General features: G+C 37.0%; 1 protein-coding gene and 1 long non-coding RNA gene across 2 annotated transcripts in view; both read left to right on the top strand.

Annotated features, from left to right (window-relative positions):
* Window positions 1-12,340, top strand: part of LOC122084358 — a 17,391-nt gene extending 5,051 nt beyond the window's left edge. The window contains exon 2 of the long non-coding RNA XR_006141882.1: window positions 11,934-12,340. This is a non-coding gene — a long non-coding RNA (uncharacterized LOC122084358). The remainder of the gene's footprint in view (window positions 1-11,933) is intronic.
* A 2,891-nt stretch (window positions 12,341-15,231) lies between these two features.
* Window positions 15,232-16,833, top strand: LOC122084353. The gene has a single exon (XM_042652532.1). It carries the CDS (start codon window positions 15,456-15,458, stop codon window positions 16,623-16,625), a length of 1,170 nt encoding a protein of 389 aa, XP_042508466.1. The 5' UTR covers window positions 15,232-15,455; the 3' UTR covers window positions 16,626-16,833.
* Window positions 16,834-18,416: the final 1,583 nt, after the last annotated feature.

The raw sequence follows: 18,416 nt of genomic DNA, 5'->3' as shown, positions 1-18,416 counted from the left end.
CCCCCAAAAAAAAAAAATTATGAAAACACTTGTTTAATTTTGATACTAGGAAAAGTAACATTAATAATAATAAGGCAAGATTAGCAAACATGGACAGTACTCTCATTTATAATAAGACATGAAATGTCGCCATTCATGTCTTACAAGAGAAAAAAGATCATTTCATATGAGTAGGGAGAAATAGTCACAAAGGTGCAAACGTGGTCTGCCTTTATGGTTTAGAGATTTTTTTTTTTTTTGATAATTATATCTTTTTTTTAGTATTTCTATCATGGAGAAAAAAAGCCTCAAAGGTAGTGTGACCCTTGTCGTTAGACACTGAGGAGATGAAATGACTAACCCAGCACTCATGAAAGGCAAAAATTTGACCCATATTGATGCTTTTCCATACTTTCATTGCCCTCCTGCTAGCATAGGGGGCACGTTGCTTTACTATGAATACATTTTTTTTTTTTTACTAAACTATCACACCCCATGTTTGCAATATAACTTCTTGTTATCTTTTTCTTTAGGGGAAAAAAATCGTCTGCAATTCTGATCTCGTACAATTCCGTGAAATACCACCTTTAGGGGGTGACACGTGTATTAATACCAATGCAATGGTCCAGATCTGATTTAAATGCATCTTCACTGATTTAATGTTTTATTAGTTATACCAGATCTTGACCATTGTATTGATATCAATACACGTGTCACCGCCTGAAGGTGGTATTGCACGGAATTGTACGAGATCGGAATTGCAGACGATTTCAACCCTTCTTTAGGAGAAAGTCTTCCTCCACCCGGCTAGAACGTGCACCACTTCATCTTACACAAAGCCTTATTGGATTTTGATATGTTCCCAAAAATATCCTCCCAATACCTCCCATGTGTAACTAAACCCATAGTGGAGAATGGATTTCAATTCACCATCGTTGAAAGAAAACTTTATCCTTTTATGTGAGGTTTATGTCTCTTGATAACTATATTTTGACTGAAACATGTCATACATCTAGAGGCTACTATAGATAATGTATTCATTAGGGGTGAAACATTGTCGGGTTAGGCTGGGTTTATTTAAAACCCCAACCCAATCTTAGGTCCCTAAAACTCAACTAGGCCCAACCTAATCTTGTCGGGTTCATGCCTAGGCCCAGCCTTGTCCAGCCCAGCCCAGCCCAATCAAAGTCACTTAGGGGCCGATTGAGTCATGTTGACACTAATTGAGTCAATCTGGGTCAATTTTTACGAAGTCAAATGATTAATACACAATTAAAATTAAGACATGCAACACAATAATAGATTTCTACCAAAAAAAAAACACACAATAATAAATATTCAAGAAACCTATCCATACAAATCAATTACCAAGAATAGCATGACTCTAAATTATATTACATAAGTTATGGTTAAAACCAGGGTTAGGCCTGACCCAACCTTGACCAAGATCAGTTTTTTTTTTTTAACCCTAACCTGCCTCTGGGTATGTCTGACCTGTTTTCATCACCAGACCTCCAGGTTCCCCTAAGCGCCAGTTGCCAAAAGGCTTGGCGGATTTTCACTCTGCAGCTTGTAGCTAGCTCTGATCTTTCTACAACTTTGGTCTAAAGTGGCATAGCAGATGAAGCCGCGCTCTCGGAAGTTCCTTTCGTAAGTTCCTAATCAGATCTAATTGCTATTTTTTTTCGAGTACATTTCCGAATGATTAGTTTCTTCTTCAGAAGAGTCCCAATCGGGAGAGCCATAAGAGATTTAACTACTCAACTGGGTTTTCTGCAAAACCCTTCATCTCTCAGATCCTTCTCCTCAAAACCCTCAATAAATGAGAACCCTTTCGTTGTCTCTTACCTCATTAGCTCATGTGGACTCTCACCCGCAGCTGCCATCTCTGCATCTAAGAAAGTTAGTTTTGGATCCGCTGATAGACCAGACTCTGTTATTTCCTTCTTCAGAAACCATGGATTCACCGAAGCGCAGATTTCCAGTCTCATTAGTAAGTGTCCATCATTGCTCGTTGCCAAACCCACAAAGAACCTTCTCCCTAAACTTCAATTCTTCCATTCGTTTGGCATTTCAAGCCCTAACATTGCCAAAATCCTCTCCAAAGATCCAAGGGTTTTGTGCTCTAGCTTAGAAAAGAAAATCATTCCTGCTTTTAATTTCGTGAAGAGTTTAGTTGGGGATGTGGAGAATGTTGTTACTGGTCTAAAACGTCAACCTCGTATCATCAATCACTTGCAGAATGTGGCTCGAAATATGGAAATCATGAGAGAAAATGGAGTACCGGAGTCTAATATTGTGAGTTTACTAACTAACTATCCCAGTACGATGACAATTAACAATGACCGTTTCAAAAAAATAGTTGAGGATATTCAGCAAATGGGTTTCGGCCCTTCAAAATACTTGTTTGTTATTGCTCTCCATGTGATTACATCAATGAACAGATCGACATGGAAGCAGAAATTGGAGGCTTATCGAAGGTGGGGTTTTTCTGAGAATGAGATTCGAATAGCATTTAGGAGGTATCCTTGGTTTCTGATGCTTTCTGAGAAGAATATAATGAGCCATATGGATTTGTTTGTTAACAAAATGGGTTGGGAACGGGCAGTTATCATCAGGTACCCACAACTTCTTGCCTTTAGTTTGGAGAATATGATTCTTCCAAGGTGTTCAGTTTTACGAGTATTGATATTGAAAGGTCTGGTGAGGGAAGATCTTAAAATTGGACGTCTGATGATAAGAAGTGAGAAGTATTTCTTGGAGAACTTTGTGACCAAATATGAGAAAGAAGTTCCTCATCTCTTGGATTTATACAAAAGAAAAAATATTAGTCAGCTAGGAGTAGAAGATGGAACTGAGGAAGTGGGTTGAAGAACTTATTGTAAAATGCTCAAATTTCTTAAATTCGAAAAATGGATCTAAATGTTTCTTTGTGTTATTCTCTTTCCTTGTTAACACCTTAGTCTCAGTGGACCTTTGACAATACATCTACTTTGTTGTCTGTTAGAGAGCTACTTATTTGTCTAAATTTGAATAGACCTGATACTGTTTTCTAGTAGGATGTCTTAAACTTGGTTAGCTTCAAGCCTCAAGCTCTGTATGGAGACTATATGCAATTTATTGTGTGCAACTATTAAAGCCAATGGTTCAGTATAGATCTCTAGGAACTTGACAGGGAGGCATTTATCTATTGCTTGGTGATTGGTCATTCTGATGGGTTTGGTTACTTGAGTAGAGCTAGTACCAGATATACCGTTCAACTTCAATTACTCAGCACTTTAGCCGGTGAGTAGATATGATTTGAATTCCTGTGGAATTAAATTTGTAAAGTTCGTTTTGGGATGTCACTTTCTATGCATTTATGTGTAATCATAGGATCCATTTTATTAAGAAGGCTGCTTAATGTCGATGATTGGCTAAATTTTTTTATGCTGATTTGTATAGCCGGGGAAAAAAGAGCAGGAGAAAGGTACATATGCTTGTTATTAAATTAAACAAGCAACCTTATGTTGCTGTATTTGTTTCTAAACTTGCGATGGTGAAGCTGTAGTGTTTTTAATACTGAAAATTGATGCAGTTTCAATTATACATATGCTTGTTATTGAATTAAACTTTGAAAAAAAAAATTATATCCTAAAAATATGGGAAGACCTAGAAGGATGATTATATCCATTCAAAGCTTCTTCTTTTTAATGAAAACTTCTCTAACATATTCTCCTGTTGTTTCAGTTATACATTAGCTTGTTATTGAATTGAACAGTATATATATATATATAGGAAAAGTCAGATAACATATCTACTGTCTCAAACCATAGCTTTTTTTCTTTTCTTGGGATATTTAAGAACCCACAAAAAGCTTGAGATAAAAGACAACATCATGATACAAAAAATATAGAGGATTGGACCCGCGAAACATCTCCACTTAATCTAACACATCAATAGATCGTTAGAAATATGCATAAAATTTTGGAGTGTTGGTTCCAGTCTCGATAGGTTAAGTATCTACCCATAGGAATGTGTCTGCAGTCTCATGTCGTCGACTGAGTCAGCGTTCATTGCCTTCTCCGTATGCGTCAATTTGCTCCTTGTGCCTTAACCCAAGCTTTTCAATTTCCTTCTTGATTACCTCATACCCTCTCCATCACTTCTGATGGAATTGGTGCTGGAACTCAAACAACATAATTCTGTGGATGGATCAAAACAAGAAAAATAGGAAAAACTTTACAATAGTAGAGCACCTTATATTTAGAATCATTTATTCGGAGGATCAGAAATACACTTTCATCCTTCAAAGGTGAGAGGTGAAGCTTTTAAAACCCAGAAATTTTCTACTCTGTTATCAAAGGAAAGCATCAGATGAACCTCAATGCAATTACCAGCATTTCAGAATGTTTGGTGGCATTGGGTATTCTCAATTCTGTAGCTTCTTCAGCCAATTATCAAATGAGATGAAGGTACAAAATGGAAGATCATCATAAGGAGGTCTTCTCAATCACATTCAAAAGGAAAAAAAAATTCAGAATTGATTACTGGAATACACTCATACATGATTCACTTGGTATGTGGGATCCTTTCCTTCTCATTCCTCTATTTCTTGCCTCAGGTCCATGTAAACTCAATGTCTATTATACCAATCCTTTCAAAAGTCATGTGAAAGTGATTCAAATTACTAACTACATTGACATCTTTCAGTGACTCGTATGAACATATTGTGCATCAGACATAAGGGTAGCTTTTAGATTGTTTTGCATCTTCATCGAAGATGAACCTTGTATTGCGGTCGGTAAAGCGGTCGGTAAAGTTCATCCATACCAAGACAAGATGAACAATGAGGCCCCAAAGAGGTGTAGTTAACTTTCAACCCAAGATCTCTGTCTCTTCTTACTCTATAATCTTTTTGGAACCATCTACTTTAGGGTAACTACAATGTTTATATATAAGCTAAAACTACAATTTCCATTTTCCCTTTTGTCTTTTAAAATGACCTTCGCGACTATTACCATAAGTCGAGAACTCTGAAAAACTACACAAAAACATACAACTGGTAAGATCTGCAGTAGACTTTAAACTCAACCCTTTAAGAAGCATTCTTCCTTTGTTCACCTCTTGGAAGTAAAACAAGGAAGTAATGATGAAACTGAGGGAATTTGACAGGGAGCACTATTTCAGGTGATTGTGCTAATGTGTAAGATCTGTTTGAGATCATCATTTTTCATTCAAGCTAACACTAAAATTGGGAATAAGAATTTCCTAACCTGTTGATGTAGAGGTCTATCTAAACTGGCAAATAGTTGCATCCACCCAAGCAGATGTGCTTCACTTTCTCTTTTGAATATGTAGCTAGACTTAATGGTGAAACAGGGCTTGTGTAGCCATTTGTTGGGATTGGGCTTAGCTACATTTTTGTCGTAGACCTCAGGCCAAAGAACATGTCATCATCAAAAGATAAAAAATAATTTACTTGTTTCTGAAGATACTTAAATTATTGTTCATTCACCATACCTTAGGCTTCATTTGGTTGCGAGGGGAATTTAAGGAAAAGGAAGTGAAATTTCCAACTTAATAAATATTCTATTGTAATCACTGCCCAATGTGATTCCATGTGATTGTATAAACTACTTAATTTTTTTTTTTTTTCATTATATTAGTAATGATACACTTTACATATAATGAAGAAAAGGTTTTGCATGTAAAATAAAGTGAAATTTAATAACCAAATATGAAAGCCAACAACGGAAACTTGGGATAGAGCCATATGGTGCGGAAGTCTCACGTAGGTCTCCCTCAGAAGGGAGCATAGTTAGCAAATTCGGATTCGGGAATTATTCGGACGGAGAATTATTCGGAATAATTCGGACGATTAATTTAAGGATTCGGTCAAAAAAGCGGTCAAAAAATCTTATTGGGGTTTTTTTTTTTAAAAAAAAATTGTTTTTTTATTTTTTTATTTTTTATTTTTGGTTTTTTTTTTAAATAATGTTTAAATGGACCGAATAATTCGGATTCGGTCCGAATTATTCGCGATTTATATTCATTTTGGAAAAAGTCGCGAATTTTAAAGAATTTTATTTTTAATTCGGATAAATTCGGTTCGGCCGAATAATTCGCGAATTATTCGGCCGAATTGATAACTATGGAAGGGAGTGCTACCTATTGGAGCTTTGACCAACCACCACCAGTCAATCCCACTTTGGGGCCAATCCCATGGAACAAATATATGAACTGGGTAAAGGGAAATGGAAAAGAGATATTTAAAATTCATTAAAATCAGAAGTAATTATTATTTTAAATTCGCAAAGGGTTTTGCATGTGAAATAAAGGAATTTAATAATCAACTATAGAATAATTTGAGGTTAATGATATAGTCATATGGGGTAATGATTATAAATATTTTTTTTTAATTAAGTTTTCTTGAGGCTATGATGAACTTTTGAAAGCGGACAATAAGGGGGGAGATATATGGAGACAGAAGGGGGTCATATCTTGACCGTCTCTTTCTTCATCAAGTGATGAAGTTCCTTTTTAAGTATGAAAATTTCACTTCCTTTCTCTTTTTGTTCCCTTTTAGTCAAACATGATCTTAACTGCATAAAGATTAGCTACATTGAAATGAAAGAAGCACATCTAAGTTGCTCAAAAAGAATGGTGGCCAACCAAGTCAATCAAGTTCCTCGACGGTAGTCTTTGATGGTTTTCATGTAGAAACGCAACCCTAAAACGATGCAGAAGATAATAAAAAAACAAGAACAAACAATGCACACAGATTTATGAGGTTCAGCAAGATTGCCTACGTCCCCGGTGAGATGAGATCCTGTTTCACTATCAATGGAGAATAGGGTTACAACGTTCGTCTCTCACACCTCTCAGTATTGCTTGCACTATGGAGAAAGAAACTCTTATTACAAATAAATAACGAAACACCTTAATCCGAAAAGTACACAATTGCCCTCAAATAAAAAATTCGAGTAAGGAGCGTAGGCCTTCTACCCCCTTGCAATGCTAACCGGGTAGCGGGACTGTCGTCCTGCTATCGAGGTGTTGCACTAGTACTCCCTGGATTAAACGGTGATGGAATACAAGACATCGTACACCGACATATCACTCTTTGTTTGTATTTTTAAGACTTATAGCTTTTATCTCTTATGCATTTTAATATATTTCTGTTTATCCATCTTAAGAATAAATAAATAACCATGTCCTAGTACATTAACAGTACTACACCAACTTTCAAAGAACATTCCAAGACCAAATTTACACCATCTTCGTTGCTTTCTCTATATGCGGCAATGTGATCCTTCTGCCTCAATCCAAGCTGCTTACAGATTGTTTCGCACCTCCATCAAAGATGAACCCTTGTATTGATGGTGCCAGTTTTTGATATTCACAGTCAGTAAAGTTCTTTTCTTTCTCTATGAAGATTGAGTTTGATTCTTCATACAGTTATGCTTGGTTACCTTTATTTCTAGAATTTATACTTAATATTTAGGCCACAAGTATGCATGATGGTGGTTATATTGCCACCCTTAGAGAATTGCTCAATTTGTTTTTCCAGAATTAAACCGGCAGTTCCACTTTGTTACTGTTGTTAAATGAGCAAGAAATCCTTGTTTAGATTTAAAATTTGACCAATAAGATGACTGTGGGTTTTCTATCATATGGATCTGTTTATATTTGCTAATGTTATATGTTTTTTATATTAATCCAAGATACAGTATAGATCTCAATTAATATTGACCTTGCCCAATACTGTAGCAAAGATCTAAGGTATTGGACTGTATTGGATCAATGCCTTAACCACTTGACGTCTCTCAATGACTCATAAAGCTAAGTTGAGATCGCATGACCATATTGTGCGTCAGACCTAGTGGTAGCTTCCAGATTATTTCACATCTACATCAAAGATGACCTCTAGCATTGATGGTTAGTCTTTGATACTCTGGGTCAGTAAAGTTCATCCATACAAAGACATGATGAACAATGCAGCCCCAAAGAGTTGTATATTTTTCTTTTCTTTTCTTAGCTTCCAAACATATCCTTTAAGTTTTTCTGGGTCAGACTTTTGAAACTCTCTCCTTTATCCTATTCCATGGGAAGAGGGCAATGAGAACGTAAAATTTGCAACACTTCGTTTTTTTCCATCTTAGATGAAGTACCCAAAACTTTTTTTCTTTTATAGAAATATATTTATTTAGAAGAATGGCAAAGACACATGAATGCCAAACATTGATTTTGGATCCAAGGATTGAAAATGGGTCAAATGGGCTAAACTGTCATACCTGTTATAGACAGAGTCCTCCTTGTTAGAGAGTGAGTTAAATTGTTTAGCTGCCTAGGAATGAAAGAAAAAATTCAAGAAAAGAGGATTTCAGATGCAAAACATCCTCTAAAATGAGCTTGATAGTCAAAGGGGGTGATGAGATTCTGTGTTGCAGGAAGGTCACGAAGGCTTTGTTGTCTAACATAATATGAGTAATATATTTAGAAATAGATTTCAAAAGAGCTGAGCGGATTGTCAAAACTTCTATCACTAAAGCCACTTGAAATTGAATAAGATTAGAGATGGCAAACTGAGGATGCCCTTGATGGTCATGACAGATAAAACCTATACCTCCTTGCATTGACCCATTGCATCGGCCCATGGGGGATACTCACATCACAATTTATTTTGTAGAAATTTGTAGGCAGGATATCTCATTGATGAGGTAGAGAGACAGCTACCAGGTTTCTAACTATTGGAACCGATCAATGAGGAAGGGAAATGGATTGATAAAACTCTCTGTTTTTCTACTGACCAAGTGACCTCCAATGGCGATAATACTCACTTTCCAAATAGAAAATCACTTCGAGCTAACCATAATTGCCAATAGATAAATGAATATACGGATATCATCTCCTTATTAGCATCCTTACTATTTGAGGAAAACACCTTCCAGTTATCAATCCAGTCATGAAGGAAAATCTCATCACCCTCCAGGACTTTGTGAGATAAATTACTATCAAGCCACACAGAAAATCAAGTCAAACGAATATAAGAATAGGCTCTTGGGTATTACCTCATCATGAACAATGGGGAAGTACCATAACTTTATGCATGAAAAATAGGTTGATAATTTTAGATGGCTTCCCTTGCTAGAGACCCACCCGCATATTTATACTAATCCAGGATACACAACAAATCTCAATTAATTAATACCTTCTTAACCAATACTAGAGCGAAATTCTGAGGTACTCGACAGTATTGGCTGAATCAGTGTTCGCTGATCCTTGTCAGGATTCAGGATTCAGGATTCACTGATTCACTAAATTCCCATCGCTCCCCACCCCACTCCCCACACCTCCCCCCCCAAAAAAAATATTTATGAAAGCACTTGTTTAATTTTGATAGTAGGAGAAGTAACATTAATAATAATAAGGCAAGATTAGCAAACATGGACATTACTCTCATTTATAATAAGACATGAAATGTCGCCATTCATGTCTTACAAGAAAAAAAAAGATCATTTCATATGAGTAGGGAGAAATAGTCACAAAGGTGCAAACGTGGCCTGCCTTTATGGTTTAGAGATTTTTTTTTTTTGATAATTATATCCTTTTTTTAGTATTTCTATCATGGAGAAAAAAAACCTCAAAGGTAGTGTGATCCTTATCGTCAGANGGAAAATAGGAAATGTCCTATTCTTAGCAACAATGCATGTGAGAATATTCAAACATCTACCTCAAACAAAAACAAGTTGTGCCAATTTTTAGACATTAAACAAATTGTTTAATTAACATCAATAAGTAAAGCCCTCCTATATCATTAATGGTGTTGTCATTGAACAAGAGGCGAAAATCAAAATCCAAAAGGTAAGTAACATACATTCTGTAGCAGCAAAGAATATGTACACCAGTCCCCCGAAGCTAAGTGAGAATGAAGAAGATGAAAAGAGAGAGAGAGAGAGAGAGAGAGAGAGAGAGAGAGAGAGAGAGAGAGAGAGAGTTGAGAGTCGAGAGTTAGGGCAGAGGAGAGCCGTAACAGAGAGAGAGAGAGAGAGAGAGAGAGAGAGAGAGAGAGAGAGAGAGAGAACTATGGAACACGATAGGACGGACCTCATCTTAGACCAATAGAGAGAACCGCAATGAGTACACTGACAGATATTTCAGTCTATGCATTGTCCTCTGCCTCAACCACCACCACAGCCTCAGCCTCCCCATAAACTGCGACCTTGTCCGTAAAAACCAGTACCACAGCCACGACCTCCACTAGTTGAAATAAGTGTTTTAAGTATGAGTAGTGGCAGCCGAGTTAGAATTGGTGAAAGAGGGACACACAATGCGTTGGATCCGACAAAATGCCTCATTCATAGATGGTATCTTTTTTTCTGGTTAATACTTGGTTTTTGATGATTGTTAGTCTGAATTCATCCCAGATAAGAATTTGGCAACTGAGAACTCTGCACGGTGAGATTAAGAACTTCTATAATTGTGGAGAGAGTTTGATATGCATTGAGTTCTTCCCAAATGCCTTTAGACGAACCATAGTAGTCACTCATAGAAAGGTCTTTCCACTTAAAGGAGAAGAATTTTTCATATTAGTCATATACCCTGGCTATGTTTTTATCCTGAGACTAAGTTTGTTTGAGGTCATCCCAGACACCCTTAGCTGTTTTATGAAACATCACATTGTAAGCCATAGAAAGGTTCTACACTGATCCACAACCAACACAGTATGGTGGCATTCTCAGATATCCAATCCGGATATTCAGTAGCAGTCGTAGCAGAGGGTGGCTTGGTCAGGTAATCCATTCTGTGCCTCGCAGTGATATATGTGCTAACTGCTTGAGCTCACATTAAATGGTTGGATGCACCTTTGAGTTTAACAGAGGTGATTTGGACATTGATGGAGTCCACGAGGGGTTTCGAATCACCCATGACGGATACCCCAGATGCTTAATCAATAACCAGCGATCAATCAATAGGAATATAGTAGATAACAGAACTTGAAGAATCCAGCAGCCGAACAATAATATGGCCAGCAGAAAAGTACTCAACAGTACTATTACCAGATGCAGCCACAATTTAATAACCAGTAGTAATATATATTGACAAAGTTCAACAATAACAGATATTACAAGATCATGGACAGCAATAGTGTATAAAAGTAAGGTCACTGGGAAAGAAAGAAACACAATAATGGGAGATTTCAGGTAGCATGAGATCAGATGACCTGAACTGGTCAAAATCTCTGATCAAATGTAAGTTTTGGGGTGACCTTTAAGCCCCCAAAATCATGAGCTGATCTGAAGGTAGATCTAGAAAATCTGGATATTGAAATCTGTCCATAAAATCAGTAAAGCAGAGTACCGCTAGCCTGTTTGTGATTGTAAATTACTTTGTTGCTGAGAGTTGGAGCGGCTGCATATCAAGGTTGAAGGAAACAATCAGAAGGGGGGCATCGATGCCCTATGAAGATGATCCTATGGTCAGAGAGGGAGCAGTTGGGGAAAGGAAGTCTGCCAAATAAATCTCCACAAAGCAGAGTATCGCTGCCTCAGGAGTACAAGACAGGTTGCTGGTAGATAAATCTCTTCATGGAGGATGAGATTTAGATAAATATCTTCCAAGGAGGCCTCAAGTCATATTGATATAATCAACACTGAGGCCTCATATAGGCAGTATTGGCAGTGTAGGTGCTAAAAAAATCAAAACAAAACTGCAAGCATGGAAGTGACTACATAGGATCCATGATTGATATAGGCCTCCTGTCTTCAAAATAACCTTCACCATTTTTCTCTGTCATGCCTGACTCTGATGGAAGCCCACAGTTTGCAACCCCTCTCAAGCAACCACCTGTTGATGAATATCAGCACACTCACCTTGACAATTAAAAGTTTTGGAATATTGTTGCTGTCTCAATAGGTTAAAAGTCTCTACCCATAGGAATGTGTTGATAACTGCAGTCTCATTTTGTTCAGTGAGTCGGCGTTCGTTGCCTTCTCCATATGCGGCAATGTGATCATTCTGCCTCAACCCAAGCTGCTTAGAGATTGTTTCGCATCTCCATCAAAGATGAACCCTTGTATTGATGGTGCCAGTTTTTGATATTCACAGTCAATAAAGTTCTTTTCTTTTTCTCTATGAAGATTGAGTTTGATTCTTCATACAGGTATGCTTGGTTACCTTTATTTCTAGAATTTGTACTTTATATTTAGGCCACAAGTTCGCATGATGGTGGTTATTTTGCCACCCTTAGAGAATTGCTCAATTTGTTTTTCCAGAATTAAACCGGCAATTCCACTTTGTTACTGTTGTTAAATGAGCAAGAAATCCTTGTTTAGATTTAAAATTTGACCAATAAGATGGCTGTGGGTTTTCTATCATATGGATCTGCATATGTTTGCTAATGTTATATGTTTTTTATACTAATCCAAGATACAGTATAGATCTCAATTAATATTGACCTTGCCCAATACTGTAGCAAAGTTCTGAGGTGTTGGACTCTATTGGATTAATGCCTTAACCACTTGACATCTCTCAATGACTCATAAAGCTAAGTTGAGATCGCATGACCATATTGTGCGTCAGACCTAGTGGTAGCTTCCAGATTATTTCACATCTACATCAAAGATGACCTCTAGCATTGATGGTTAGTCTTTGATACTCTGGGTCAGTAAAGTTCATCCATACAAAGACATGATGAACAATGCAGCCCCAAAGAGTTGTATATTTTTCTTTTCTTTTCTTAGCTTCCAAACATATCCTTTAAGTTTTTCTGGGTCAGACTTTTGAAACTCTCTCCTTTATCCTATTCCATGGGAAGAGGGCAATGAGAACGTAAAATTTGCAACACTTCGTTTTTTTCCATCTTAGATGAAGTACCCAAAACTTTTTTTCTTTTATAGAAATATATTTATTTAGAAGAATGGCAAAGACACATGAATGCCAAACATTGATTTTGGATCCAAGGATTGAAAATGGGTCAAATGGGCTAAACTGTCATACCTGTTATAGACAGAGTCCTCCTTGTTAGAGAGTGAGTTAAATTGTTTAGCTGCCTAGGAATGAAAGAAAAAATTCAAGAAAAGAGGATTTCAGATGCAAAACATCCTCTAAAATGAGCTTGATAGTCAAAGGGGGTGATGAGATTCTGTGTTGCAGGAAGGTCACGAAGGCTTTGTTGTCTAACATAATATGAGTAATATATTTAGAAATAGATTTCAAAAGAGCTGAGCGGATTGTCAAAACTTCTATCACTAAAGCCACTTGAAATTGAATAAGATTAGAGATGGCAAACTGAGGATGCCCTTGATGGTCATGACAGATAAAACCTATACCTCCTTGCATTGACCCATTGCATCGGCCCATGGGGGATACTCACATCACAATTTATTTTGTAGAAATTTGTAGGCAGGATATCTCATTGATGAGGTAGAGAGACAGCTACCAGGTTTCTAACTATTGGAACCGATCAATGAGGAAGGGAAATGGATTGATAAAACTCTCTGTTTTTCTACTGACCAAGTGACCTCCAATGGCGATAATACTCACTTTCCAAATAGAAAATCACTTCGAGCTAACCATAATTGCCAATAGATAAATGAATATACGGATATCATCTCCTTATTAGCATCCTTACTATTTGAGGAAAACACCTTCCAGTTATCAATCCAGTCATGAAGGAAAATCTCATCACCCTCCAGGACTTTGTGAGATAAATTACTATCAAGCCACACAGAAAATCAAGTCAAACGAATATAAGAATAGGCTCTTGGGTATTACCTCATCATGAACAATGGGGAAGTACCATAACTTTATGCATGAAAAATAGGTTGATAATTTTAGATGGCTTCCCTTGCTAGAGACCCACCCGCATATTTATACTAATCCAGGATACACAACAAATCTCAATTAATTAATACCTTCTTAACCAATACTAGAGCGAAATTCTGAGGTACTCGACAGTATTGGCTGAATCAGTGTTCGCTGATCCTTGTCAGGATTCAGGATTCAGGATTCACTGATTCACTAAATTCCCATCGCTCCCCACCCCACTCCCCACACCTCCCCCCCCAAAAAAAATATTTATGAAAGCACTTGTTTAATTTTGATAGTAGGAGAAGTAACATTAATAATAATAAGGCAAGATTAGCAAACATGGACATTACTCTCATTTATAATAAGACATGAAATGTCGCCATTCATGTCTTACAAGAAAAAAAAAGATCATTTCATATGAGTAGGGAGAAATAGTCACAAAGGTGCAAACGTGGCCTGCCTTTATGGTTTAGAGATTTTTTTTTTTTGATAATTATATCCTTTTTTTAGTATTTCTATCATGGAGAAAAAAAACCTCAAAGGTAGTGTGATCCTTATCGTCAGACGTTGAGGAGATGAAATGACCAACCTAGCACTCATGAAAGGCAAAAATTTGACCCATATTGATGCTTTTCCATACTTTCATTGTCCTCATGCTGGCATAGGGGGCACGTTGCTTTACTATGAATACATTTTTTTTTTTTTTTACTAAACTATCATGCCCCATGTTTGCAATATAACTTCTTGTTATCTTTTTCTTTAGGAGAAAGTCTTCCTCCACCCGGGTAGAACATGCACCACTTCATCTTACACAAAACCTTATTGGATTTTAATATGTTCCCAAAAATATCCTCCCAATACCGCCCATGCGTAACTAAACCCACAGTGGAGAATGGATTTCAATTCACCATCGTTGAAAGAAAACTTGATCCTTTTATTTGAGGTTTATGTCTCTTGATAACTATGTTTTGACTGAAACTTGTCATACAACTAGAGGCTACTACAGATAAGGTATTCATTAGGGGTGAAACATTGTCGGGTTAGGCTGGGTTTATTTAAAACCCTAGTCCAATCTTAGGTCCCTAAAACTCAAGTAGGCACCCAATCTTGTCGGGTTCATGCCTAGGCCCAGCCTTGTCCAGCCCAGCCCAACCCAGCCCAATCAGAGTCACTTAGGGGCGGATTGAGTCATGTTGGCACTAATTGAGTCAATCGGGGTCAATTTTTGCGAAATCAAATGGTTAATACACAATTAAAATTAAGAAGTACAACACCATAATTGATTTCTACAAAAAAAAAAAAAAACAATAATAAATATTCAAGAAACCTATCTATACAAATCAATTACCTAGAATAGCATGACCCTAAATTATATTACATAAGTTATGGTTAAAACCAGGGTTAGGCCTGACCCAACCTTAACCAAGATCAGTTTTTTTTTTTTCAATCCTAACCTGCCCTCTGGTCTGTCTGACTTGTTTTCATCACCAGACCTCCAGGTTCCCCTAAGCGCCAGTTGCCAAGAGGCTTGGCGGATTTTCACTCTGCAGCTCGTAGCTAGCTCTGATCTTTCTAGAACTTTGGTCTAAAGTGGCATAGCAGATGAAGCCGCGCTCTCGGAAGATCCTTTCGTAAGTTCGTAATCAGATCTAATTGCTATTTTTTTTTAAGTACATTTCCGAATGATTAGTTTCTTCTTCAGAAGAGTCCCAATCGGGAGAGCCATAAGAGATTTAACTACTCAACTGGGTTTTCTGCAAAACCCTTCATCTCTCAGATCCATCTCCTCAAAACCCTCAATAAATGCGAACCCTTTCGTTGTCTCTTACCTCATTAGCTCATGTGGACTCTCACCCGCAGCTGCCATCTCTGCATCTAAGAAAGTTAGTTTTGGATCCTCTGATAGACCAGACTCTGTTATTTCCCTCTTCAGAAACCATGGATTCACCGAAGCGCAGATTTCCAGTCTCATTAGTAGGTGTCCATCATTGCTCGTTGCCAAACCTACAAAGAACCTTCTCCCTAAACTTCAATTCTTCCATTCGTTTGGCATTTCAAGCCCTACCATTGCCAAAATCCTCTCCAAAGATCCAAGCGTTTTGTGCTCTAGCTTAGAAAACAAAATCATTCCTGCTTTTAATTTCCTGAAGAGTTTAGTTGGGAATGTGGAGAATGTTGTTACTGGTCTAAAACGTCAACCTCGGACCATCAATCACTTGCAGAATGTGGCTCGAAATATGGAAATCATGAGAGAAAATGGAGTACCTGAATCTAATATCGTGAGTTTACTGACTAACTATCCCAGTACGATGAGAATTAGCAATGACCGTTTCAAAAAAATAGTTGAGGATATTCAGCAAATGGGTTTCGGCCCTTCAAAATACTTGTTTGTTCTTGCTCTCCATGTGCTTACATCAATGAACAAATCGACATGGAAGCAGAAATTGGAGGCTTATCGAAGGTGGGGTTTTTCTGAGAATGAGATTCGAATGGCATTTAGGAGGTACCCTTGGTTTCTGATGCTTTCTGAGAAGAATATAATGAGCCATATGGATTTGTTTGTTAACAAATTGGGTTGGGAACGGGCAGTTATCATCAGGTATCCACAACTTCTTGCCTTTAGTTTGGAGAATACAATTCTTCCAAGGTGTTCAGTTTTACGAGTATTGATATTGAAAGGCCTGGTGAGGGAAGATCTTAAAATTGGACATCTGATGATAAGAAGTGAGAAGTATTTCTTGGAGAACTTTGTGACCAAATATGAGAAAGAAGTTCCTCATCTCTTGGATTTATACAAAAGCAAAAATATTAGTCTGCTAGGAGTAGAAGATGGAACTGAGGAAGTGGGTTGAAAGAGAACCTATTGTAAAATGCTCAAATTTCATAAATTTGAAAAATGGATCTAAATGTTTCTTTGTGTTATTCTCTTTCATTGTTAACACCTTAGTCTCAGTGGACCTCAAATCCATCAATTGTTGACAATACAACTACTTTGTTGTCTGTTAGAGAGCTACTTATTTGTCTAAATTTGAATAGACCTGATACTGTTTTCTAGTAGGATGTCTTAAACTTGGTTAGCTTCAAGCCTCAAGGTCTGTATGGAGACTATATGCAATTTATTGTGTGCAACTATTAAAGCCAATGGTTCAGTATAGATCTCTAGGAACTTGACAGGGAGGCATTTATCTATTGCTTGGTGATTGGTCATTCTGATGGGTTTGGTTACTTGAGTAGAGCTAGTACCAGATTTACCGTTCAACTTCAATTACTCAGCACTTTAGCCGGTGAGTAGATATGATTTGAATTCCTGTGGAATTAAATTTGTAAAGTTCGTTTTGGGATGTCACTTTCTATGCATTTATGTGTAATCATAGGTTCCATTTTGTTAAGAAGGCTGCTTAATGTCGATGATTGGCTAAATTTTTTTATGCTGATTTGTATAGCCGGGGAAAAAAGAGCAGGAGAAAGGTACATATGCTTGTTATTAAATTAAACAAGCAACCTTATGTTGCTGTATTTGTTTCTAAACTTGCGATGGTGAAGCTGTAGTGTTTTTAATACTGAAAATTGATGCAGTTTCAATTATACATATGCTTGTTATTGAATTAAACTTTGAAAACAAAAATTATATCCTAAAAATATGAGAAGACCTAGAAGGATGATTATATCCATTCAAAGCTTCTTCTTTTTAATGAAAACTTCTCTAGCATATTCTCCTGTTGTTTCAGTTATACATTAGCTTGTTATTGAATTGAACAGTATATATATATATATATATATATAGGAAAAGTCAGATAACATATCTACTGTCTCAAACCATAGCTTTTTTTCTTTTCTTGGGATATTTAAGAACCCACAAAAAGCTTGAGATAAAAGACAACATCATGATACAAAAAATATAGAGGGTTGGACCCGCGAAACATCTCCACTTAATCTAACACATCAATAGATCGTTAGAAATATGCATAAATAAAATTTTGGAGTGTTGGTTCCAGTCTCGATAGGTTAAGTATCTACCCATAGGAATGTGTCTGCAGTCTCATGTCGTCGACTGAGTCAGCATTCATTGCCTTCGCCGTATGCGTCAATTTGCTCCTTGTGCCTCAACCCAAGCTTTTCAATTTCCTTCTTGATTACCTCATACCCTCTCCATCACTTCTGATGGAATTGGTGCTGGAACTCGAACAACATAATTCTGTGGATGGATCAAAACAAGAAAAATAGGAAAAACTTTACAATAGTAGAGCACCTTATATTTAGAATCATTTATTCGGAGGATCAGAAATACACTTTCATCCTTCAAAGGTGAGAGGTGAAGGTTTTAAAACCCAGAAATTCTCTACTCTGTTATCAAAGGAAAGCATCAGATGAACCTCAATGCAATTACCAGCATTTCAGAATGTTTGGTGGCATTGGGTATTCTCAATTCTGTAGCTTCTTCAGCCAATTATCAAATGAGATGAAGGTACAAAATGGAAGATCATCATAAGGAGGTCTTCACAATCACATTCAGAAGGGAAAAAAATTCAGAATTGATTACTGGAATGCACTCATACATGATTCACTTGGTATGTGGGATCCTTTCCTTCTCATTCCTCTATTTCTTGCCTCAGGTCCATGTAAACTCAATGTCTATTATACCA

This window comes from Macadamia integrifolia, chromosome 1 (assembly GCF_013358625.1).
Source record: "Macadamia integrifolia cultivar HAES 741 chromosome 1, SCU_Mint_v3, whole genome shotgun sequence".
Taxonomy (NCBI): Eukaryota; Viridiplantae; Streptophyta; class Magnoliopsida; order Proteales; family Proteaceae; genus Macadamia; species Macadamia integrifolia.
Note: the sequence above shows the minus strand (reverse complement) of the source record. Positions and strands in the feature narration are given on the sequence as shown.